Genomic DNA, 27,295 nt, shown 5'->3' with positions numbered 1-27,295 from the left:
GTCTTCAAAGAGCACCTATTCCAATGTCTTGAATAAAGGAAATTTGTTCACCTCCCTCCCACGACAGTGAACAACATAGTAGTCCTGTGGGACAGTAATCTGCCCATCCTTGCCGCCATTCCAAAAACATCCCCAATATCACCCAGCAATTGTTACTAAAACATGTTTGGGATATTCCTTTTGGAATCCCCACATGTAAGTTGTCCTCTTGTAAATCTGTGACTAGTCATTTCTTTTATTTTTCCTAATGATGATGTGGACACATTGCACACACATATTGTGAATAGTGGCATTCATAGATATGGGAGTTACTCTGTAACTGTTCTCCTCATCTCTATAAAAGAGATGATTCTCCTCTCATTCTTCACTTTTATATGGCATTATAATGAGCTTCTTGCTCTCCTTCTGTCTCTCGTTCTCTTTAGGCTTTGTCTTCATTCATAATACATTAGGGGTTTTTCTTCACTTTTCCCTTTCAAAAGCTACTTGTGTCTCCTCTTCAAGCTTTAGGTGATTGCCCTCAAATTGCTCTTTGTTTTGGTAACATTACTTCAATCAACATACTTACTTAGGTTTATTTTTCTTGATCTTATTTTTGCTTTCACTTACCCTTTCAAGTGCCATCATAATTTGTTTTATGCCAATACAGGGATTTTGATTAAGATTATCTTTCCTAGCCCCATTAGCGGGGAATCTAACAAAGCATATAATATGGGTAAATATTATTCAATTAATTTAATAAAGTTCTATAAAGTGACCTAAGTGAGTTATTAAAGGAGATTAATATAATGACTTCATTCTTGGTTTTAAATGAATTACTAAAAGAATGGGAAATTGAAAAGATCTAGTGATTTCTAGGTTTATAATAACAATTTGCGGCTCATTTTCACATTTTTCAATTATCTTCTTCCTTTTGGATTTTGGAGCTCTACTTTGGAGCTGGAAAGCCTAAGGGTAACTAGATTTAGTAGTGCGACTAAAATTTCATAGCCAGTTTCTTGGGGAGATTAGTCAGCTTGCTCACATTAGTCTCACCTATTGAAGTATTTTGGAAATTTCAGTTTGGTTATTGAGAAAAATTGCAAGCAACTTATTGAGAAGTCATTTATGAAGGCACACTTTATCTAGCATGGTATTCTCTTGACACCTTGATATTGAAGAGCTGTAGAGGTGCTTTAGTGCATGTACTGCCACAGTAAAATGAGTTGTTGTAGAAATCAACTTGCTCTTGCTCCACTATGAATCAGTGTGACTAAAAGACAAAATAGTCTTTTATCCCTCTTTGCTAAGTTGTTTGTATCTCTCCTCACTTTGAGGTTTTAAGAGGAAGCATTTGCATTGGGGTTGTTACCACGAATATATGATATTTCTACAAAATCCTAAAGGATGCTTAAATGTGACTAGATATTTTATAAGGATGAAATCCCTTAAGAGAAAAGGTGAGGTTGGATGCAAACCTAGCACTCACATGGTACTTTCAGAATTAAGGAATGGAATGATACATTGATATCAGGAGATTATAGCTCCAGGGCAGAAAGGTGATTGAAGTTTGTAGAGTCTAATACCACACACAGGTCATTGTCTGCATAGTTGGAGTTTGGACGGCTAAGAGAGACATCAGTCATTCCACGGCAGAAGAATAGCTCCCTACGTAAGTACATCATCCATTTCAGTCGGTTGTAACAGTATTGTCTAGCATCAGATTATAGAGCTGAATGCATAGCAGATAGGAGGGACTGGACAGCAATCGGTTCTCTTCATAGTAATTTCTACACGTGATTATCTCACACAGAAGTAGCAGGTCCGGGTCACAGCAGCAATAACTTACAGAGTTTGGGAAATCTACAGGAACGTCAGTATATATTGGCAGTGAGTCGGAGGCAGTAACGTGATATTGGGAGACACCATCACCATTCTGCTGGGTCATATACCAGTAATACTTAAGCTGCAGTAAATAATGGAGTGAGAACAGAGATGAATAAGTACAGTAAGGTTTGGTACATTTCAGGTGGCAAACAGCATTTAAAGTCAGATAACTGGACCTGGGGACTGGGAGGACATTCAGGGTATATTCAGACCCCCATATTGGTACTCACACTGCTAGTGGGTCTGTATGTTAACTACCCAGTCCGCAGTCTAATCAGTGTATGTTCCTTTTATATATGAACTCAGAAATTTGTCACTCACATATTGTAAATCTGCTGTTGGTTTATTAGTCTGGTTATAATTCATTATTGCGACATTGTGTTTTCGAAACACCATCTTGAAACTTGTCGAAAGGCACAATTACATAAGTTTAACATAACTATTTCATATCATTTATGTTAGCAATCAGCACAGTGGCATGACACTAGTAATTTTGCTTAAGGACTTGTTTACATAACAACTGTTTGACAAAATTCTCATTAGAACAAATCCATATTTCTGATCAAACTTAGCAGAGATTATTACAGCAACTCATCATCTAAACATTTTGTAGGAAATCTGAAGCATATTTTTTCTGAGACATTAATATTTCATCTTTGTTTAATCATACTTCTATTAGAAGAAAGTAATGCATTTCTCCCAAATCTGCCATTTCAAACTCAGTTATCATGGTTGTTCTAAACTCTGCAAAAAAATAGTTGAATTAATCCTTGCATATTTAAGGTCATCAACATAGAGAACTATGATAAAAATATCTTTAGCTAAGCTTTTGTCATAGAGATTTGCATCTGACTGACTTCGTGAAAAACCTTTTTGTTGTAGGTATGTGCCTATTCTCGAATCCCATGCTCTTGGTGTCTGATTCACACCATGCAAGGCCTTCGTCAATTTGCAAACATAATGCTCTTTAGTAGGCATTTCAAAACCTTTGGATTGTGAAACATACATCAATATATCCATTCAAGAAAGAACTCTTCACATCCATTTGATAAACTATCCAACTCTACTGAGTTGTCAAATGCCCAAACTAATTTAATACTATGTTTCCGTACAATTAATACCTTCCTAATGATTATACCATTTGGCTACCAATCTAGCCTTACATATCAACGGTTCAATCAGATTTAAACTTAGTTTTGTAGACTCATCTTGTACCTAAAATTTCCTCACCGGAAGGTGGTTAAACCAAATCCCATGCATCATTCCTTTCAATTATTTCTATTTCACAATTCATTGCTCAATGCACTCTTCTTTTTTCTTAAGATTTGTTCAAATGTTTGTGGCTCATTATTTTCCAAATTTTGAGTCATCAATGCAAAATACACTTCTGCTTGTGACCTTGACAATTTTTCAAAATTTAAACCCAACATACAGTTTGATGGATTATTTTTTTTTGTCCTTTAACATTTTTGATATTTCATTTCTCCAACACTAGATGATATGAGTACATCTTCTTCATCCTCTTCAATATCATCAATTACTAACTCTTTTCTTTTGTTTCATTTTCTTTGGTGTATTATGGTGTTTCGTTGAATACCACATCTCTGCATATCGCAAGCTTTTTCCCTACTAGATCATACACCCTTATGCTTTATTCTCAGTTTCCTAACTGATAAAAATGCATTTAAGGCCTTTATCGTCTAACTTAAACTTTTTCCTTTTGGCATGTGTGCATAAGCAACTCATCAAATACTCATAAGAGATAAATACTTGGAAACACAAACCATGCTTGTTGGGGAGTCATTCCTTTCACTGCTTTTGTAGGATTTCTATTTAGAAGACACATCATTCTGCATACTACTTTTGCCCAATAAATTTTATTCACTTTTTTCTCTTTTAGCATACTTCTTGCCATTTCAACAGTTGTCATATTCTTTCTTTCAGTGACTCCATTTTGTTCTGGAGTGTACGAAGTAGTGAACTCTCTCTTGCTTCCATGATTTTTGGAAAAAATAATAAAATGATTGGACTTGTACTCACCTCTTTGTTTTTCAATCAAACTCTTGAACTCTACAATTTTTTACAACTATTTCTGCTTCTGTAGCCAAACAATACAGACAAGTATTTCTTGGGTAATTATCAATGAAGTTAAGAAAACATTTGGACTTGTTCAAAGGTGTTTCCATAAGACCACACAAATCTGCATGGATTATCTCAAAATGTTGTTTAGCTTTACTAGAGTTTCAAAGAGGAAATTTTATCTAAGTTGCCAATTTGGGTTTGGGGACAGATTCCAGTACGGGGTTCGGGTTCATGGGTTCGAGCAAAAAAAAATTTTCCCATTTCGGTTCATGGGTGGGTTTGTGAGTGTCTGTGTGTGTGTGTGTGCATATATATATACATATATGCGTTACAGTCCAAATGAAGGACCCTGCCTGGATCTGTGCAAACCCGGACCCGAATCCAGGCAGCAGGGTCCAAACCCGGTAACTAAGAATTTTATCCCGTGTTGTTTGTCAACAATACACATTTCAATACTTCTTTTGTGTATTCAATTAAAGGTAGACCTCCAACCATTTTCAAACTTTTGAATAAAATCAACCCATTAAAACTGAGGTGACCATTTTTTTGTGCCAAATTTTACTTTCATCATTTCACTACACCTGAGTGATTGGTCGCATGAATGAAATGAATAGGAAACACCCTATCACCTATTCTTTTTTGCTCTTGCAACAATTGCATTTCTTTTAGGATTCTCTCTTATTATGCACTCATTTTTATCAAAAATCACTTGATAATTTTGCTCTAACATTTGTTCAACTAACAACAAATTCTTTTTGAGTGCAAGAACCAGTAGTTTTTCATTGATATGCTTCACTTGACCATATTCTATTGTAACTACAATAGTACCCTTACCATTATTTTCATGGGAATTAATATCTCCTAGTACTATTGTACTTTGATGATTTTTATCCAAATTGACAAGTAGATGCTCATTAGACGTCATATGTGAAGAACATCCAAAGTCTATACATCAAACATTATTCCTACTCGCATTTGTATTGAAGAAAGAAATGCACAAATTTTGCTCATCTTCAATAGTGTTATGAGCACTTTTCTTTTTTGTTTCACCTTGTTTACATTTAGTTTCATATTCTTACGCATAATATCTACACATACTCCAATAAAAGCATTGGGCATTCCTCTTACTATCGTCTCCCCCGTTATTTCTACTACTTCCTCTTCTTGCTCATTTGCAGTGGAGACCACACCTTTGAATTTTTAAATCAAGCTTCTCATTAATTTAAAAGCAATATTAACACAAAATCGGTACACATAATTATAAATTGATTTAACAACTTACAATATTTAATTAAGCACACAAAACAAATTTAAAATTAACTTAACAAAAATGTTTGTAAAACCTAAATTAAATTAAAATAAAGTCAAATTCAATATAGATTTAAAAGTACTAATCTTAACTTAAAAAATAGAAATTCACAAACTTCTAATTTTTAATCTTAATAATAGAACTTAAAAACTATACTAAAATAAGTGAATATAGATTTAAATAATATTTAAATATAAATATCAGTTATTTAACCAAAAACAATTAAACGTTTGTTACTAGGTTAGGTTAAAATTAACTATGGTAGCACCTCAAAGGGCACTCTGGGCCCAAGTGGAGCAATTTGTGTGGTTAGAGACCATTCAAGAAGGATGTTGAATGAAACGAGAGAATTCTTAGGGTTACAACAAATAATCATACCGAATATTGGGTTGCTTTTCTAGGGTTAAAAAATGAAGCTGAGTTGAAGTAAGCAAATTACATTTTGAAGGTGATTCACTTATTATAGTTAATATGATTTGTCATTAATCCACTCATAATTGGAGACCTCAAAAAATGGTTCAAACCAATTTGAGACCTAATTCCTAAGTTTAGGGAATTTAAATTATCACATGATGAATTGGCCGATCAACTAGCTAAAATGGTAGAACGATAGTGTTGCAAGGTTGAGTCAGCTTTAGGGTGATATTGGATAAATAGGTGGCTTCATAGATTATTTTTACTAGTGAATATAAATTTAAATAATATTTAAATTTAAACATCAATTATTTAACCAAAAACAAAATTAAAGCATTGTTACTAGGTTGGGTTAAAATTAACTATGATGGCACCTCAAAGGGCAATCTAGGCCCAAGTGGAGCAAGTTGTGTGGTTAGAGCATAGTAACAATAATCGCAACAATTCACGCAATTCAGCGGTTCAATTCAATCTAGGCTATTTTTTGTGAATCGGTAAATGGAATCGACAATTTCTTGGCATGAATTGCCATGAATCACATGAATCCCCATGAATCAGCTAGAAAAACTAGGCACTTAAAAACATAGTAAAATAAAACTTTTTTAATGATTTTTTTCACATCTCTTTCTTATAACTCTAAAAGGAATTCAAGAAGGGTGTTGAATGAAAAGAGAGAATTCCTAGGGTGTTACAACAAATAATGATACCGAATTTTCAGTTGCTTATCTAGGATTAAAATATGAAGCTGAGTTGAGGTAATTAAATTACATTTTGAAGGTGACTAATTAATTATAGCTAATGTGATTTGTCATAAATCCACTCATAATTGGAAACTTCAAAAAATGTTTCAGACCAACTTGAGACCTAATTGCTAAATTTAGGGAATTTAAATAATCATATGTATCCTCAAGATGATGAATTGGCCAATCAACTAGCAAAGATGGTGGAATGAAAGTGTTGCAAGGCTGACTCAGCTTTATGGTGATGTTGGATAAACAAGTGGTGGCTTCATAGATTATTTTGATTAGACATGTTGAATTGGTATAGATCAAACAGATTGTTTAGATATGTTGATCATATGGAAAATGTGTGACATGAAAAGGGTGGCCCATGGGATCTACTTTTACACTTGCTACTCCTATCATCACTTCCAACCCAAAGTCACTCATGAAGGCAAACAAGGACAAGGTCAACAATTACTATGTGAAGGTTGGGTCTATGGCAAAATCAAAACTTAAATACTCCATAAGCTTGAAATTTGTGGCGATATTATGCTAATTTAAAGTCCCTGTGCCGAAGGACTATTCTATTGGTGAGTGATGATAATTGAGTTTCATGGGGCTATCAAAACATTTATTGCTAAAGAGGGAGTTTTTTAGATAGATGTGTGAGGGGAAGTGTAGAGAAATTTAAATTCATTCACTCAGGGAAACGTGACTCGCCGCGAGTCACCCGAGTCAGCGAGCCGCGTTGACCTCGCTGAGTCACAATGACTTGTGACTCACGTGACTCGCGAGTCACAAAGTGACTCGCCTGACCCGGCTGAGCTTGACCTAGCCGCGGCAGGCAAAAATTTGACCATTAAAATATTATTTTTTTGCAACTTTTTTTAATGTTTTTTTTAACATTTCTCACTCATATAACCCTAAAAGGGCTCCCATAACAGTCTATAGTGAAAAGAAAAAAGAGAGAGAGAGGTAGAAGAGAAATAGAGTTTTCTTGTTTTGCAACCAGCTGAAAGGAGGAGAAAAGCTTGCATTTGTGACATTGGAGCTTGCATTTAGATCATCAAGGAGTTTACAGGAGCTCTTCTCAACACTTCCCAAAGCATTTGAAAGAGGTAAGACTTGATTGTTTAGATTTTGATTTTTTTGTCTATGCTTATGGGTTTTTTGCATGAATTTTTTTGTTTGTTTGAGTTTTTTTATAACTTTAGATCTTCATAAAATGCAATGCTGAAATGGTAATATTTGGTCTAAAATGTCTTATTGCAGCAACCTTTACATTTTTCCTTAATTAAGTCATAATGGCTTCTGGAGGTAAAAAACCCAAGCTCTCTAAAGGCAACAAAAAAGATGAGTGTTGGAAGTTCACCATAGAATTTTCGGGTAGAAAGAGAACTCAAACAAAATGCCTATTTTGCAAAACCATTAATAGTGAGGGGATAAATAAATTAAAATACCATATCGCTGGCTTACGTGGTCATGATATTGAGCCTTGTGGAGCTGCAACTGTTGAGGCTCAACGTTTTTGTTATGTAGCCTTGGAAAAATATGAACAAAAAAAAGAATTTACAAAAAACAACAATTAAAAGAGTTAGCTCAGATTGGTTCTAGTTCCCTTCCACGCTCATCTACAAATGTTTCTAAGTCAGTAGACTGTGTTGGACAAGGTTCTTCCCATCGCCCTTATCGTCCTAGTGCTTCTATTGCTCGTGCTTCTTCTACATCTATTCCTTGCACTTCTAGTGATGCTACTGCTGCTTCCCCTTCTAGTAGTGCTGCTATTCTTTGTCCTAGAGTCAAAAAATCTAGTAAGTTGAACACTTTTTTGTATCGCATACCACTCCTGGTGCACAACCCTCACTTGAGAGCATGGGCTGGAATAGGGAGATACATGAAGCTAGAGTAAGAGCAATTTGCAAATTTTGGTTTTTCTGCAACATTCCATTTATAGCAGCCAGGTACTTCAAGTTTTCAACTTCATTTATATTTGATTGTTTTATGTTTTAAGTTTTAAAATTTATATTCAATTTTATACTTTTAACTTGATGTTGAAAATTTGAAATATGCTAATTAAAATGTTTTTATAGATGTAATAGGACTCCTTATTGGCAAGGGATGATTGATGCAGTTTCCATTTGTGGTGTGGGGTTCAAAGCCCCCACTGAAGATGAGTTGAGTGGCCCCGTCTTGCTAGATATGGTTGAGGAGATAAAACTTGAGTTGGAGGACCACAAAACGATTTGGAGCCAAAACGGGTGTACCATCATGACAGATGGATGGACAGATAGGAGGTCCAAAACCCTCCTAAATTTTCTTGTTTCTAGCGGAGGTAATTCATCATGCTCTACTTCTTGAAGTCTAAAATTTAATGTATACTATTATTGAATAACGAAAATTTTGTTTTATTGAGTATTGATTCTTGAATGATAATTATTTTGTTTAATTTTCACTTTCAGGATCCACCATATTTTTGAGGTCCATATATGCTTCCTCATGTGTGAAAAATGCAAAATTCTTATGTGAGACTATTGAGGAGCTCATAAGGGAGGTGGGGGAAGACAATGTTGTCCAAGTGGTGACAGATAATGCAGCTAATTATGTTGCTACAGGTAAAATTTTAGCTTCTAACTTTCTAAGTTCTACTTCTAAAAAATTTGTTTTAGTTTTTCATTAAATTTTGAAAATTAAAAGTTTTTTAATACATCAAAAATTTTCATTGTTTACTAACTAATTTAAAATTGTTGCAGGAAAACTATTGATGGAGAGACACCCAAAAATCTTTTGAACTCCATGTGCAGCCCATTGCATTGACCTCATGTTAGAGGATATTGGCAAGCTTGTATGGGTGAAATCATGTGTTACCAAGGCCAAAAATCTTTGTAAGTTCATCTATAATCATGCCTTGGTCCTCAGCACTATGAGGAAATACACGAAGGGCAAGGAGTTGGCTCGTCCTGGTATCACAAGATTTGCCTCTAACTTTATCACACTAAAATCCTTGCTGAGTTCAAGGTTAGAGTTGAGGTGCATGTTAGTTGGTCCATAATAGAGTTCCTCCTCCTTTGCGAGCAGCCCTGCAGGGATAGATGCAACAAAATGCATTTATGATGATGATGATTTTTGGGAGCCATGTTCGAAGATTGTGGAGGTAATTTTAAATTTAAATTTGACATTTTAAAAGCTTAAGTCTTAAAATTTTATAAATTAATTTGTCTCATACATATTTTTGTTTTATTTTCATTGTGCAACTTTGCAAAGTTTCATCATTCACTAAATTGTTTTTTTGTTTAATTGTTTTGTAGATCACCAAGCCCCTTGTAGCCCTCCTACGAGTTGCTGATGGCGAGAAGCCCTCTATGGGCTACATTTATGAGGGCATGGATAGGGTCAAGGAGACTATTAAGGCCAAATATGTAGGAGTTGAGGAAAACTATGGCCCTATTTGGGACATAATTGATAGGAGATGACAAAATCAGCTTCATAAGCCCATCCACGCAGTAGCCTATTACCTCAATCCAGCATATCGTTTCTGTGATGATTTCAAGGCAGATGAGGAGGTTCTTAGTGGCCTATACACAGTGATATCGAAGATGTCCCCTAATCCCACAGATATATTGCTTGAGATGGATGCCTATAATAATGCATCAGGGCCCATTTTTTCAAGTCAAATTTGCAAAGAAGGTCGTACAAAATTGTAGCCAAGTAAAGATTGCAGCTTAAGCCTTATACAATCTAGTTTCTAAATTTCTAGCTTTAAACTTAAACTTCAAATTTTGAAATGAGACTAATATTTATTTGTTTTCCTTTTTTCAAAATTCAGATAGATGGTGGCAAATGTTTGGGCCTTCAACCCAAAATCTTCAGCAAATCGCCATCCGCATTTTGAACCAACCAAGTAGCGCTTCTGGATGTGAGCGCAACCGGAGCATGTTCGAGCACATCCACTCGAAGAGGCGTAACAGGTTGTCTGTGCAAAAAATGAATAGTCTAGTCTTTGTGCACTACAACCTGCGCATTAGGATCAAAGAGATTTTGGATAGTGACACCTCTCCGATTACTCTAGAGGAGGTTGATCCAGAGTCTGATTGGATCACTGAGGCTACTGATCCTGTCTTTGATGATGAGGACCTACAGTGGCTTGACCAGGCAAATAGAGAGGGCCAGGCTGAGACTGTGGCTATGGCAGCAGAGGACCAGAGAGCTCCAATTGTTCCTAGTGGCACCTCACAGACATTGGCAGAGCCAGAGGCAGAGAGTACAGTTGATCCTAGAGGCACCTCACAAGCTGATGCTATGGCTACTGAGACATCTAGGACCTACCTTAGACGCCTTACTAAGAGGCATTTTATAGATTATACTCAGCCTAAACCTGAGGTTGAGGCTGAGGTTGGGGATGAGGATGAGGATGACGATGATGATGAGGATGACGATGAGGATGAGCCTAAGGATGAGGATGATGATGAGGACTCCGACTAGGAGCCATAGCTGTAGACTTATAGTCTTGTTTTAACTTTTTGTTTAACAGTTTAACTTAATATATGATCAGCATTTGGAACATTTGAATTTGATGATGATTATTGAATCTTGATGTGTTGGATTTCATAATGCATAAATGATGATACATATACCATTTTATGGTTTGCATGGATTTATCTTAGTTTGACTTTAATTACTAGTAATATAGTATTTACTTTTAGCAATTTACCTTTGTAAGTTTGTAACTTTGTAGTATTGTACTTATGTAATCGATGTTTGACTTTTAAGTTTTAAGTTTTTAACTTTAAGTATGTGGCATGTGCATTATGATCAAATTATCTTCTATTTAATGATGTTATTGTGTCTTTATGCTTTATTCAATAATGGGTGCATAGAATGTTCTTTAAATCCTAAAAAATCTCAAAATCTTGAGGTTTTTTCACTTTGCCGAGTCACTGTCGAGTCGGGTCACGAGTCAAGTTACCCTAGCCGAGTCCGAGCCGAGTCTGAGTCTTGTTACACTGATTCACTAGTTAGTTGGCAGTGCATTGGTGACAAAACTATTGAAATTCTTTAGTGTGCAATTGGTGACAACTATAGATACCCCATTGCATTTGGTGAGTTAATAAAGACAATTCATTCTTCGAGGAAGTATCTAGCAAAATGTTGAAGCATATTTTTAAAGCAAACTATAGCCTAATCATCCATGCAATGAAGATGGTGCTTGGTGGCATGCTTTTGTGGTTGAGTAATGGTATACGGTCAATATAGATATCTTATCCTTGTTTCTAGCGATTCCATTGGATGCTAGTTAATCAAGGGCAATGTGCAAGAAGTTGATTTGGAACAATTCCCTTGGAGAATTGGATGATGTGTTGGAGAATGTCAATCGAGAGCATGGGGCTCTTTATTTGAAACTTAAGTCTTTGCATGTGTGTAAGGCTCAACTGGTTGTTGTGAAGAAAGATTGTACCTACAAGAGGAGCCCAATGTGACTATCTAAAGGGTTAGAAGTCTTTTTGTTGTTGTTGGGTATGTTAATGGTGTCTATCAAGCTCCCCCATTTCGGCTCTATAATTGTGAGAGGTTGATAGCATGACATGATATCTCTTGGTCTAAAGGTTAAAATTTGTAATATGTTAGTATAACAAAAGGGGATTATGGTAGGGGCAATAGCTTCTAGTTTGAATTTGTTCTCTACATTTAAGGAACAATTTTTAATTTTTCAAAATCTCTAACACTTGAACAACATAATAAATATAAAATCACAATGAATTATATTTTCTAAATAAGTAAAAAATAAAATGCCTGAAAATAGTAGTCTTGCATTAGTAGAACTAGTAAACTGGATCACCAAAATTGAGAAACATTTCATTTGTGACTCCAAAAGGTAAAAGTTATGAGAGGTTGTGACTCTTTCAAAGGGCAGCAATTAGTAAGGGTTCTAACTCTTTCGAACAGTAGCAGTTGTCAAAGGTCATGACTCTTGCAAAGGGCAAACATGATGAAGAGGGGTGACTTCTCACTCACATTGGAAGGTATGAAAGGGAGAAGGTTTCATCTGAGGAGGATCCAAGTAAAATCAATTTGGGGGAATAATATATAATACTCCAATGCAACAATGAAAAGTGCTGACTCAATTTGAGTCAATTCTTATGAAAGGTGGTGACCCTTTCACCAACAATGTATATAGGACAGTTCAATCCAAGTATTGAAGGGGACTTATCAATCATCACTTGCCCATTCCTGTAGGCATCAATCAAGGATGACTGATCCAAGGACAAATCTGATTTAAGGGAATCAGATCTAGGCATACAACAATTGTGAATTGCATTAATAATTAGGGATGAAGTATTTTATGTAATCAATCTGCCTATATACATTTTGTCAGCCCCACTTGCCATTGATGTCAAACGGTATTTGCAGACAATCACGCTCCTAGAAATATTGTTTCCAGTGATCAGAGCAATTGTCAAGATAATACATTATTATGTAGTATGGATATCACTGTTTTATCTGATCTATTCTATATCTGTGTGTGTTCTTGAAAACATATGTTGGATCATTATTTCCTGGCAGCATAGGAGCAGCCTACACGGCATTCCTGGACATAACAGAGATAGGGGAAAACAACAGTGTAAAGCAGCAACTCCAGATATCACTCATATTAAGAGTTAAAGATTACAAGACACAAAAAAATTACAGTATCATCTTCACCCAATGATTGAGCCACATCTATTTGATGAAACGCTGTTCTAAAAATAACAGTGATAAAAAAAATTTAAAAAGCCTTCAGGAGTAACAATTTGTTTCAAATTCAACATAAAATGTTTTCTGGGATTTAATAATATATCTATGAAAATAAACTTTTTGCGCTACCTGTAAAGACATATTTCATGATGTAAATCGCTGGAGTTTATTAATATATTTGTAGTGAAAATCCTTCACACTACCTATAAAGGCAAATTTCATGATGTAATTTGTATTTGACTCAAGTATTTGGTGGCACACATCAGACTTGGATTTCCAAAGGCAGTAACTTAAAGCTTATAAAAAATGGAAGTGTTCTTTGACATGTCCATCAATATATATATTTGTGAATGACTTGGAAAACCAAATATTAAAACAGTTTGGAATGTAATGTATTAATTGTGGAAAGATACGAACAGAAGATTGTAAATTTGTCCTTCATTTATATAAACTTTTAAAAAAGAAATCCTAAGACACAACAAAGAGTTGGAACAGTTGGCAGCAGTTAAGGAGTTGAGTGGCCCACAATGGTTACAGATTGGTTAGAAACAGCCAAAACTTCTCAGCCATGTGTATTTGTTCAATCTATTTTGAGACTAATATAAAAGCGCGCTCAATTAAGATTTGAATTGTGGAGTCCTATGTGAAGATCATGTTTTCAATTGTGATTGCAAGTAATATAGTGTAGAAGATAAACAGTGATGAAAATTATGAGACAAGAGTAAACAGTTTGTTATTTAACTAAGGAAGAGTTTTCTTGAGAGTGGGAAATATTTGGAGGACTAACACTTTTGATAAGGACTGATATTTCATTGTCTGATAATAATTTGGCTTAGAATAAATCTGAATCTTGAATATTAACTCAGCCTGATTACTATATATCGTTATTTTTCAGTTTGATTGTAAAATAAGATATCAATCTTGATATTATTACCTCATATTTCTTGAATGAGGATAGATCTGAAAATGGAATCATAAGTGAAGATAACTTAATTCTGTAGCAGGGCTTTGGGTCTACTTTGCAGGAAGAATATTGGCAGAACCGATTGTTTCTTCCATAGATATTTTGCAGATATATGAAGCATGTGATATATTCAGATCAATGTTAATTGATAACTCAGTCTGCAGCTTTAGTGTATTTTGGTTAACTTTGAGTGATTATCTACATATCAGATTAAAATTGATTCTAGAGGAAATTCTTTTTTATATCCATATCTTTGTTCAGTTATTTTTGCAAAATAAGTAACAAAAGTGAAATTTTCTGTAATTTCTAATATTCTGAGACGGTGCTCAAGTTGAGTTTTGTCTAAATGTGAAAGAATTGGAGTTTGGTGGTTCCTTAGGGTTGGTGGCCTTAAATATTGTAACAGGATATAAATTGTGAAGCTGGTTTAGGACAGCAGATCCTAGCAGCCTATTTCCCTGTAGGTTTCCATGCCATATTCTTGTGCAGTGTCCTTTTATCTTGTGATGCTTCTCTTTCATTTTCAGATTGGTGATTTCATTTCAGTATGGAGATAGAAGGATTTGAGCAAAGAATTAATTTGAATAACAATTTAAGTTTTACTTACTACTGATTCCTCCTCCCCCTCAGTAGTAAATCTGTGTTCTACACATTTGTAGACTTTGATTTCTCAGCATTTATTACAATCAATATTCTTATATGCATTAAAAAAATGATTTCAATAAGGTCAATACTTATGTTAAATAATAAATTTTACATATATATACATGTATTGATCCTATAATCAATCAAATGAAAAGTTTGAGGATTAGGGACATGCGGTTTACCGGTTCCCCCGAACTAAGTACACCACCCCAAGGTATGGAACTGGTTATAGTTGCATTTTCTTGCCTCTTGTGGGCCAAGATGAGAGTTGGTTACCCGAAGTGATGGAACTGGTCATATTTGCATGTTCCCACCGCTTGTCGAATAGTGATTACCCCAAGGGTTGTGACCATTTACAGCTGCACGTTCCTGCCACTTGTGAGTAAGGCAGGAGTGATATGATTGGATGATTGTGCACTCTTGGGCTTAGTTTGGTTGGGAAAATTTACTAGAAGTTATGATTAGTCGTAAGATAGCTAACTAGTCATAACACTTACCAAAATCTTCTTATTCAATACATGATGTATTTGATCATTATTTCATAAATTATGAATAATTAATTGAGTTCACGTTAGCATATTACTGTTGGAATCATTGTTTTGGTGTACAAACAGGTTCCTTCCAAGTTGGGTGCACTACAGACTAAAATTAAGAAACATTTCATTTATCTTCCTCATATGGTTCAAGTTTTGTTTATCCCACTTTTTTAAAATTGCATGATTTAGGTTTTTTAAAGTTTGGGAACATAGGAAAATGCACTTAAGATTCTATATAAATCAAATCACATAGTATCCAACAAGGTTGGAAAATCAAGATGTTTTAGGCATACATTAATATGTTATCTGACATGTATCTGTCGTGTATCATATCCATATCCGTATCAAATATGGGAAATGTACACCTTGGGAGGGGTAGAGGTGTATCCAACTATTCTTTACACAACTCTTCCATTTTGTGTCACACTAAAAGATGCAAGTTAAAATGTCACACTAAAAGATGCAAGTTAAAATGTTAATATCTTCTAATAGTTTCTATTATAGATGCCACTTTGTCATCACCAAATGACACAAATTATTGCATTTATTACTTAAAAATCCTACCAGAACTTTTTTACAGTAACTCCTACACATAAATGAAATTGTCCTCATAGAACTAATTTACTAAATATACATATAAACAGCATAAGAAAATACAAGTTGATGCTGAAAAGACACAGCTCTTGCATAATGTATGTGGTTTGCATAATCAATAATTTCAAAAATATAGATTACCTGCTGTAATGGTTCCACAGATGCCTTAAATTTCACTGGACTATCTTCCATGAATATAAGCCATCCAAGTGTGTAGTAAAATGTTGTCCTATTTCGTGAACTTTGGTACTCTTCTAGAAATGGAAAGTGTTCCCTCTGTAAAATGGCATTCAACACATAACTACTCCTGTTCATAGACTTCCCTCATTCGGTTGAAAATAAATAACAACCCATAGATAAAGGAAAAATGTTCAATATAAGATTACCGTATGATGTCCAATGATATATTTGACAGTATCCAACTTCAGTAATAACTTCCCAGTCATATACCTGTAGGTCAAATCCACATGAAACATATCTGCTAAGAAAATTGTATACCTAATGAGAAAACAACCATGCTTATTCCGTCTCCCTATCTTCTAATGAATGACAAAAGCCATTCCTCAACTCAAATTGTACAAGTAATGTGTATTACTATTTTTTCTGTATGAAGTATTGTCAAATTCATTGCCCTAAAATAATGCTTTATTAAAAATTTATGATCAAAGATACAATGGACCAGCAATATCAATTTCCTTAAAGGAAAAACAAGTAAAATTACATCAGATTAAGACAACATCCCTCTTTGAGAACCTTCCCAAGTGCAAAGCTCAATCAACCAAACTCCTTAAAAGCATATTAAATAGAATGGCAGTAGCATCTTCCCATCCAAAAGATTAGACCCATATGGCCTTAAACATTTGAACACACAAAAGAAATTGAATAGTAGAGATGCAAAATGGGTCTCTTTTGTAAGGTTTCACTTTTGTTTTGAAGCATAGATAGGGAAGCAAAACCTGGTTGCAAATGCCTTAAGTGTGTAGTATTTTTGACAACCACGGAGACTGAAATAATTGGATTTGATGCAATCAAAGAATTGTAAGAGTCTTGACAGTGATTTTTTGGAAATTGTGGACCAGTTGAAAAATCCAGTGCCCAAACAAATGGAGAACATTCAAGATGAATATCTTATGCAGGATGGCTATTTATTCAGAGGAAAACAGTTATTCATTCCCATTGGCTCAATGAGGGAAATATTATCAGAGAGTTTCGTAGCAGTGGTATTGCAAACAATAGCCTTTTATAGAAACAGTTTCTGGAAGAGATTGTGCTGTAGTTTTTGTGTCAACACTTCCAATCACACTCAGCGATCCATCATCAGGACAAAAGAGAGCTTAAGGATGAGTAAGAATTGAATTCTGAATTGAGATACCAAGTTCCTCAGTCATTTTTCGAGGAATCTATGGAAGAAGATGGGAACAAAGTTGCAGTTTAGGGTAGGTATATATATGTCATAATAAAACTTTTGTTAATTAAAGGGTAAAACAATAAAAGAGTTGTTTTCAAGCAGTGTCAGTCAGCGACACTTGGTAGACTTAACCAACCATCAAGTCTATTTATATTCACCCTGGAACAAAGTAGGGTTGTTGCGGATTAGAGATTATTGTGCTATGAAAAGTTATATCCTTCTCCCATATCTCGTATTATATGTTTTGTATTCTCTCTGATTATTTATGTGATGGCATCTATAATTCATGTATGGTATTACTATTCAATAGTTATAGTTGGATTGAACTGGTCAATACATTTCTAATTAGGCATCCAACATTTTGGTGTTGTTGCCCAAGTCCAAACCTAGAGGTCTAAAGAAGTAGGATAGACAGGATGGTGGTATAATGGATTGTACCTTTGACCAACAGACAGCGACATCGAGGACAATAAGAAAGTGACCCAACAGGACTAGTTCATGCAGAATTTGGTTCTGGTGTGAGACGTGTCAGTTGATGAGTGCATGCAGAGAGAGAGAGAGAGAGAGAGAGAGAGAGAACAGTCTCCTCTTCCATCGTACATGTCAAACTCGCAGTGGATGGTCTGTTGTACAATCTTCTGGGTAACCTTCCAAGATTGTGGGATTGCATGCTGGTGGAAGTTCAAGAACAACGTGAGGCAAGGGAAAGGGAACAACACAGGAAACAAATACTTCAACAGTACGAGGAAAGGAACCGAAGGGAGGAAGAACCACACGACACCAGTAGTCACGGCACCTCTCACAACCAAAATTAATGCCCCTTCTACCAAATAAAAACTGAAGCCGTACAAGGAAAGAAACACAATCTAGTAGCTAAAGGACACTCATAGAATAAAAGGTTGTATATGCCATTGCTGGTACCAGCAGAACCATGGACAGATTTCAGCATGAACTTTGTATTCGGATTGCCAAACACACAGCTAGTTAACGATTTCATTTTTGTCATTGTTCATAGATTCTCAAAATGACTCATTCCACTGCTTGCAAGAAGACTAGGGTGGTAGAGTTATTGTTTTCGAAGATTGTTAGTGTTGATTTTCCGGGATCGGCTGCAAATGTATTAAGCACTGCCTTATCAGGTATGTGTGTTCCAAATGCAACATCATCTTAGATTTATATATATAGAGAATAAGCCATGAATAGACATGTCCCTTCATAGGACATGTCTATTCATTAATTAGATAATTAATATAATAGCTATTTTAATCATATATATAAATATATGTATAATATATATAATATAATTTTTTCTCATATAACAATAACCTTACAACTATAAAGAACACACACACACACACATATAAATTATATCTTATATATAATACGTTTATCCCACTAAAGCTACCAACATCAACACTCCCTCTTAGTTTAGAAGGATAACCACATTAAAATAAATATTACTTCAACATAATATTACAAATGACAATTTTAAGGATATCTCAGAAGATTTTCACCATTTGATATCATAAGTATTGGTCTTCCAGCATATCAACATGTGATATTCACTAAGTACCCAAATAAAGATTTGATATCACATCTGATATCAAGAGTATCGGCCTCCCTGAATATCAATAAAATTCACCAAGTACTCACAATAAGGTTTAATATCACATTTGATATCAAGAGTATTGGCCTCCCAGAATATCAATGATATTCAGCAAGTACTCAAAATAAAGTTTGATATCACAACTTATGATATCAAGAGTATCGGCCTCCCAAAATATCAAAGATATTCATCAAATACTCTAAGTAATAGCCTTCCTAAATGTTGAGATGCAAGACATTCACCATATACTCAATTTGTTTGATCTCACAATACAAGTTATCGTAAGATTGTCACCTTACAGCAAATTTTGCGAATACAAGTGACATCATTTGGAAGTCATCACTTCCTCACAATGTACACAGGGGGTAGACCCATTAAAATCACATAGTCATGAGGTATATTCATGAATTACAATCCTCTTGACTGCTACAATTTGTTGATCACTGTAGAATCCATCTCAACATGGTTTACTCCCTTTGAATCAATATGGTCAAGATCACCAAAGATTGAATGAATCATATTCTCTATCTGCTCCCTCTCTTTCAAGGTTCCCTCTAATGAAATGTCATTATCCCTTTGAATCTCAATCTCCCTCTTTTTCTTGCAATAACATTCTTGGAGGAAAAGATCAAGGCACATAGCTCTTAATAGTACATATAGAAATACAAATAAGAGAAAAACTACAATGGATAGATAATTGTAATATTCAAGAAATAAATACCTATTTGTACATAAATATCCCTAATTGTCCTTGTCATCATTGATGTGGTAATTATACAAAAAATATTGAATTTCTTTCATCTTTATACTTAAGATATTAAATTGATCTCATAAAATATCAATCATTTCTTAATTAAATATTATTTATAGAACATATTTATGTTAAGAAATTCACAATATTCTACATATATGCATTCATATATTATATAAATATAATTTGTTACCAACTATACTTCCAATTATAATATCAATATCAGATTAAACATATGAATGAATAATTATGAAATGTTCATTATCAACAACACATACCTTAATTTACCCTTAATGTGTGGGATTTGATGTCCATACACCCTCATTAGTTTTTCCATTATTTCATGTAACTTGAATCTTATAATCTCTCTTTTTGACATGCACGTACTTTTAAATAGTTTGTACAATTATTAACGTTGACCAGTTCCCTCAGCTCTTTACCTATACTTTCTTATTGTTTTATAACTGCTTGCACTCGATGTTTACCACCCTATTACCTCCATTTCTCATAAAAATTCATACCATACCACCTATATTTCCTTGCTTGGTGGCATTTTTCTTCTTACATCTTGGGCAAATTTCTCCCTTAGGCAATTTTTTGAGGCAGATCTGAAATTTTTTCTTGCTTGGACAATTTTGTTGAGGTCTTATTTTCTTTGCAAAGGCTACAATTTCAATTTCCAAATTTGGGCAATTTTGTTGGTGAGGAGGCTATGTAATCCAAGGTCTTGATTTTGGCAAATGTGGGCAATTTCAAGGAAGTCAAAATTCCGATTTTTGCTAGGGCATCATTATTTGGAAGGAGGCTTGAAATTTCCAAAATCTGATCTAAACTTGAAGAGGGCCCAATTATTGGTGAAAGACAAAATTAAGGTAAAATTCTACTCATTCTAGAGGTGAAGATTGGTTCAAAGGCGAATTCTCCTATTTGTTCTTGCTTGGTTTCGTTTCCCTCATGTTCTTCTTGCATTCATCATCCACCACTTCATCATCCCATTGATAGGTTGAAGTTTGGAGAGATAAGTGTAGACTTCATAATAGGACACTTGGCGAGGCAGAAATAAGCTAGACCACCCTAGGTTGAAGTTGGGAGATATAAGTGTAGTCCATCCTAAGGTAACGATGAGGCAGAAATAAGTAGTGGTCTCATCCCTAGGTTAAAAGTTGGAGATTGATAAGTGTAGAGATAGGACTTGGCAAGGCAAAATTAAGCTAGATTCCATCAATAGAAAGAAGGTTGGAGATCGATAAGGGTAGTCCATATCACTTAGAACGAAGGGGCAAAAATAAGTGTTTAGGATGGTAGATGTTAGTGCAAGCAAAACCCAAAGGGAACGAACGATAAAAAAAGACAAGGAAGACATGATGCCTAAGACCACCATCTTCTCGAAAGTAAGGCGAATAAGTGACACCAATATCGGCACAGTGAACATGATCCACTTAAAGGACAAATTGAAGGAAGGACAATCCCCCATGGCAAAGAAGATCTACAAAAGAAAAATTGTACACGCGGTGGCCTTCCCTCCTACCTTGCCTTGTCCAGAATTGGTTATGGTGTGTGCATCTCGATTTGATTTGGTTAGTAAGTCCATCATTTTTTATGAAGTGAAGAGAGTCTTGGCCAACATCAACAGACAAGTGGTCAAAGAAACATTTAATATCCCCCAGTACAAAGGCATGAAAATGGTAATGATGGATCAAGCGGCCAAGTCATTTCAAAATAATCATGAGGTTTTCTTCATTCACCTAAAGCAAAATTGGCTACACGAAGGCAAGAAGGGAGTTACCAGATCATCAAAGTTCACCGTGTTAGATTTCAAATCAGAGTACAACGATATCGTCGTGCTTCTCAACCGGATCATGGTCTTAGCTCAAGGTATGCAATTCAAGAACTGGATGTATTATTTTATTGATGGAATCGAATATGGAAAGAAGATTTGATTGGACTAGGATCATAAGCAAAAATTTAGAATTGCAACTTAGGACCATACAAAAATCAAAAGCAATTCTATATGGGGTCCTATCTTTTCTATCTGATTGTGAGATTGTATGAAAATCCTAGACTTAAGGCCTCGGGAGTAATTGGTAATGGGTCGGGGCAATGTTTGGTGCATGAGTGCTACCCACAGCTTCATTTGCACAACACCAAAGATTATAAGATGTTTTGTGATGCCTTTGCCATGAAAACGGTAAGGATATTACAAGGGACACTTACTAAGAGGCTCTCATCAGAAGCAGAAGCAAAAGTTAAGAAGTATGGGAGTTGGTTCATTCAATTTCCACAATTCACATACATTAGAGTAGCAAGAAGTACAATTTGTCCCAACAGTCTTCCAAGGTACCCACCCGACAAGGTAGTTTTGATAAAATTGGCTAGGCAACTTTAGCATTATGACAAAATGATGAAACTTAAAGGTGAGACAAGGATTACCTTCTCATTTGGAATTGGCAATGATAGTTGCCCCAATCCTATCGCCTTTGCAGCTATGGAGAAAGAATTAGAATGGTATCTTCTAGCATGGTATACAGCAAGGCAAGGATTTGATCCTAATGGTCTTATCAAGGCATCTCATGGAAATACATTCAAACATGTTCCTACTATAGAGGATTTCTAGGCCAATGCACGGGATGACTTTCACGTGATAAAGCTAGCTTTCTCAAGATTGTCAGTAAACATGATGAGGGCAATCAGATGGAGAGGCCTTGATATTCCTGATCAACTGCAACATGATGAAAATGTGTTGAGAGAAGATTATGATACAATGGATGGAACGGAGTTGAATTCAGTGGATTGGGATGATCATCAAGATCCTTCCTTAGAGGCAATTACAAGGACAATTGATCTGCACACCGAGTCGTGGTACAATAGGAAGTTAAGGAAATTAAAAATTCAAAGGGTACACCTTACTTATGAGAAGATGAAACCAAAGGAAGGTCCAACAAAATCAGTCAGACAAAAAGGTGAGGGCAGTAGCCAGTAACAAAGAACAATTAAGAGCAAAAAGAGAGGTTTGGAGGTTGAGAAAAGTAGAGAACATCAGGAACCTCCAACAAAGAAACAGAATGCAGCATCGTCAAGGGAGAGTATAATTGAGGCCAGAAGCCAAGAAGATAATACAAGTGGACAAGGGGTCGCGGTAGAGGTGAGCTCTAATTCATAATCAAGTCGTTACAGTGCCAGCACCGAGTACTCTCTTCTCTGGGAGAGCCAACATGGAGAAGATGTGGTAGTCACTAGTGAAGAAGAGGATAGGCCAATTGATATTGAGGAAATAAGCCAGGCACCCGAGGCTGTTGGTGATGGTTTGCTAGTCGAACCGAATCCAAATTTTGGGAGATGCACTACACCACTCTGGTTAAGTCAAATGCTTATGCCAAGAGGCGAGGTGGTGACTGTCCGAACAGTTGAAGATATCCAAGGATTAGTAGAAAAGGGTAAGAGCAAGAACCGGAAACAAATTGCAAAAACGGTGGCAAAGGTAATCAAGAGTGACAATGATGGTCACCGAAAAGTTCAAATTGCTATACCAACGATTAGCAAGGCATTGGATGAGATTGTAGCTCAGGAATATGAGATAGTAGAACATAACTTGGGAAGAATCATGGATGACATGGAATGTGAGGAGATCCAGGAAGGCATCATTTCAATCAGAGAAAGGTTGAGGAAGGCAAACGAAAGGATTGTAAAGTTGGAGGCCGAGAACAAGTATTGGAGAGATTGCCAACCTATCCAACAGTTGCATCAGGCAGCCCTTCCTCAAGACAACGGGAGCAACATAGAAGATCGGCTCCGCTGCATGAAGTCAAGGATTGGATCCATGATACAATCCAACATGGGTGAAATTCTTGCCTTCCTTTGTCCCGACATTCAGGTCATTAGTGGCTATTAGAGAAATTCAAAATATTTGAAGGTGAATGGAAGGATTTCCTTCCAGTCAAGGACTTAGCCATTCCTAGGCTATAGGCATTCATCGAGCTACCGCAGAAATATTTGGAAAGAGCCAAGTTGGTAGATGAAGGAGGATTGAGTACGATGGAGTCTTGGTTTGTTGCCTTGACTATCAGATTGAGAATACTTGAAGAGGTACATAACAAGATTGCACAGCATAGCCCAGGCATTGACACTTCCATTTCAACCATGATGAGCGATGTTGGGGGTGCGCTTGATTTTGAAGATATCGAAGAGGAGCACGTCAATGAGACAGAATTTTGATCAAGATTGGATAAGTTCGAGAAGGTTGCCATCAAGAAGAAACATTTGGGCACCCTTGCCTCCCTCAATGCCTTTATTGGATACGCGAAAGAATATGAGAAGGATCATGAGAGAACACTGCAAGCAGCAAGCAACATGATGAATTTAGCTGAGCTCAAGATGAAACATACACCTTGCCCTCCCATGAAGGAAGTCAATAACAAGCTAGCCAAGTTCATCACTTTGGCTAAAAAGATGAAAGACAAGGGTAGAACTATATTAGAAGATCATTTGATGTAAGCCTAAGTGGCAAATTCTCCTTCTTGGGTAGGATAGGTGTCTGGTTCTGAATGGCTACCATTTTGGTGCCTTCTCATTGGTTGCCACTTTTCCTTGTTTTCATTGGTCCATTGATGAGGTGGCATCTTCTCATTGCCCGATGGGGTGGCAACCCTAATTAAGGTTTCTAGGATCAAATCTAGATAGTTGGTTTTGTCTCTTTATCTCTACCGTTGGTTGTAATTTGGCCTCTATATAAGGCCATTTGCTCTCATTTGTAAAGGGTTGGAGAAAATTGTTGCTTAAGATAATACCAAAATTGCTTCTTTATCATTGTTGTGACTTGCATGGTGATTAAGAACTTTTGGTGTTGTTACATGGTTTCTAATTCCAATAGTTAGAATTAGATTTCCTTTGAAGTTGTTAAAGTAGATTTCATTTCAGAAAGTTGCTAAGTAAGAGTAAGAGTAGATAGATAGTTGCATGGTGAAATTAGTGGATGTTTGATAGGGACTTATAACCAGGCCACCAGCATCCTAGCGGCTTGCTGGGAAGCCTTGTGTGGTACTCTAGTCATTTTCCCTTGAATCATTGCATCTATAGAGGTAGAGCCGCTGGTTAGCTTTCATTAGATTCAATCCCCCTCCATTTGCTAATCTTTCCATTCATAGGAGTAGGAGTAGAATAGCAAGTAGTTGAGTAGTCGGATTTCATTCTAAGAAAGTTAGGAAGGTAAAAGTCATTAGAGCATTATTGCCCCCATTGTCGCAACCCTCAACATTATCTGGCGCTACACCCTCCACCATCACCGCCACCATCAACATCATCTGGCACTCATACAATATCATCACCATCACATCAGAAGTCCAAGTTATCCTTGAATGAACAACGTAAGGCCGCCTACGTGATTACTAGCAAATCACATCGATATACTAAGTTAGTATCCACAGGTGTAAGAAATATTGGAGTTTTTCTCATGTCTTCATGAGTATTAACTTTTCAAGAGAGGAATTGAGTGTTTGATATCCCATATCAAGTGTTCAATTGCTATAATGTTATGTAGTAGTACAAAACCGACATCAACACTACGCTACAGTTATACTCATCGTTTCCTCTACATAATACTGTGTGGAGGACATATCATTGACGCGCTTTGAAGACCTCATGAATGTCGTCGTATATTCACTGCTAAGTCATGAAAGTCTTCTTTAATGTTAACTCAATCTAACAGTTTGTAGTTTATTTCCATTGTTTCCTTCAACCGGCAAGGTAGATTACTTTATCGACCCTGCGATATGTACATCTACAGACACCTCTCCATTTGTCACAGTATCCATATATGCAAGGCATGTAAACCATCATCTCATCTGGAGTGTGTGATACCCAAAGTCACCCCTGTGAGCATCACCTAGATCCAATGAGTACTAAGTGTTTCATTTATTCTCATGACAGATGGATTCATGTTGAATCACTACTCATGAAACATGGGTCAATGAGTTTGACTCAAAAATCACACAATTAAATCCTGATAGCAATATCACAATTTGACTTGCTATAGAAATTATCTCCTATTTATCGATATTATAATTGTTCAAGGTGTCTTTATGAAATGCAAGAGTATTAGACTTTGACTCCTCTGACAGCATGGCTGCTTCTTCTAGAGATGTGAAAAACTATGCCCTTATATGCCATGAATAACCCTTCATAAACATATTGAATAGAGCAATGTTTTTATAGCTGCTTTAGCGTTTTAGTTGCTTAAGTCGTACTGAGTGAAAACTGTATATTCACTTTGCTTACGTGCTTAGTGTATTGACTTCTTTTGTGTGAATGTATATTCAAAAAACGGACTTCGTGGTCTGAATAGCACTCTTCATATTTGCTGGCTATATCATTCCATGAACTGAGTGATATACAGATTTTCTGAATTGTAGACTATCGTTGCTTCTTTGTTAAATACTTGTCTCCTTAATGTGTTATTGGTTGGTGTACCGATAATAAATAAATGATAACAGAATGGAGATAGAAATAATTCAACCAGTTTTACATTTTTATTGCTATCTAATCAATTTTGGCTTGTTTATAGTATGATAACTTCAACTACTATAATTAGATGCACACTTATGTTTATCAATATTCCCAATGGCATCTTATTTCTGCCCAAGCATTTCTTTTGTGAATTTGATACCTTAGCTGTGTAACAAGTTAGCTCCAATGCTTCATCAATCCCCAACATTAATTGTCAAATGGAGGCCCTAGTTTGTGCAAAAAATTAGGACTCCATCACAACCAATTCAAAGTGCAAAATACTTAGAAGAATTCCCAATTCTCCAAGCTGAAACTTTTGAAACCCTTGGCTGCAACATTCATCAAAAATTCATAAAATAAACAAATGCACAATAGAATTCATAATTCATCCAAATGAACTCCATACGTAGAAAACCTGGCTGCTTTATCCACACACTAGCGGCTAGCTTCTCCATGACATTTTTCACTTAAATAATGCATTTTCTTTTTTATTGCAGCCTTTTGAATTTGAAATAATATAAATAATAACTCATTACTCCAATACTCTAATTGACTCCTTGGCATAGGCTTCCATGAATAAGTGGCCCCTTCCAATGATGACTCAACCCTCAGCTTAAGTGAAATTATAACTTTATAATATGTCATTTAATGATTTAATATTAATTTGAGCATTAAAATAATAATATCTCCCAAAATACTTATCTTTTTAATATACCTTCTGAAATAAGAGTCACAACTATTATTTCTCATGTGTCCAAATGCACTTTCCAATAATAGAAAGTGTCCCTCTCAATCATCACCAAACTTACCATAAATAGGAAGTACACGAAACTACGCCCAAACAAAGTCCAATCTAAGCCAAATGAAGACCAAAGGAGAACATATCACATTGTAGAGAAGACAACCCTCGCATAACCAAGCCTCTGCCTCAAAAGTCCCTCTATCCACAATTATTAGCCTATGAGGGTCAACTATAAGTGAACTCCACCGCAGAAAAAGAACAAACTAAAATAGGGGCATTACTGCGCGCCATCCCTGAAATTACCCCAATCAATCTCAAGAACAAAGTAAGACACAAGTCCTCTTGCAACCAACAAATAGCCTACCAAGTAGATCCTCAGACCAATGTTGCACTAATATGATCAGATTGTTAGCATGTTGACCATGATAA

The 27,295-nt window shown here is 35.7% G+C and overlaps 1 protein-coding gene across 4 annotated transcripts in view; it reads right to left on the bottom strand.

Annotated features, from left to right (window-relative positions):
* Positions 1-27,295, bottom strand: part of LOC149570617 (ARM repeat superfamily protein) — a 201,296-nt gene that overhangs the window by 45,291 nt on the left and 128,710 nt on the right. For all 4 annotated transcript variants that reach the window (XM_089823187.1, XM_089823189.1, XM_089823188.1 and 1 more), the window contains 2 exons: positions 16,248-16,311; positions 16,003-16,137 (listed from right to left, as the gene is read on the bottom strand). In XM_089823187.1, coding sequence (XP_089679313.1) covers positions 16,003-16,137; positions 16,248-16,311 — 199 coding nt within the window. The remainder of the gene's footprint in view (positions 1-16,002; positions 16,138-16,247; positions 16,312-27,295) is intronic.

The sequence above is a fragment of the Cupressus sempervirens genome, chromosome 3, assembly GCF_028749045.1.
Source record: "Cupressus sempervirens isolate cs-2001-9-10 chromosome 3, ASM2874904v1, whole genome shotgun sequence".
In the NCBI taxonomy this organism is placed as follows: Eukaryota; Viridiplantae; Streptophyta; class Pinopsida; order Cupressales; family Cupressaceae; genus Cupressus; species Cupressus sempervirens.
This window is presented reverse-complemented; position numbering and strand designations above follow the sequence as displayed.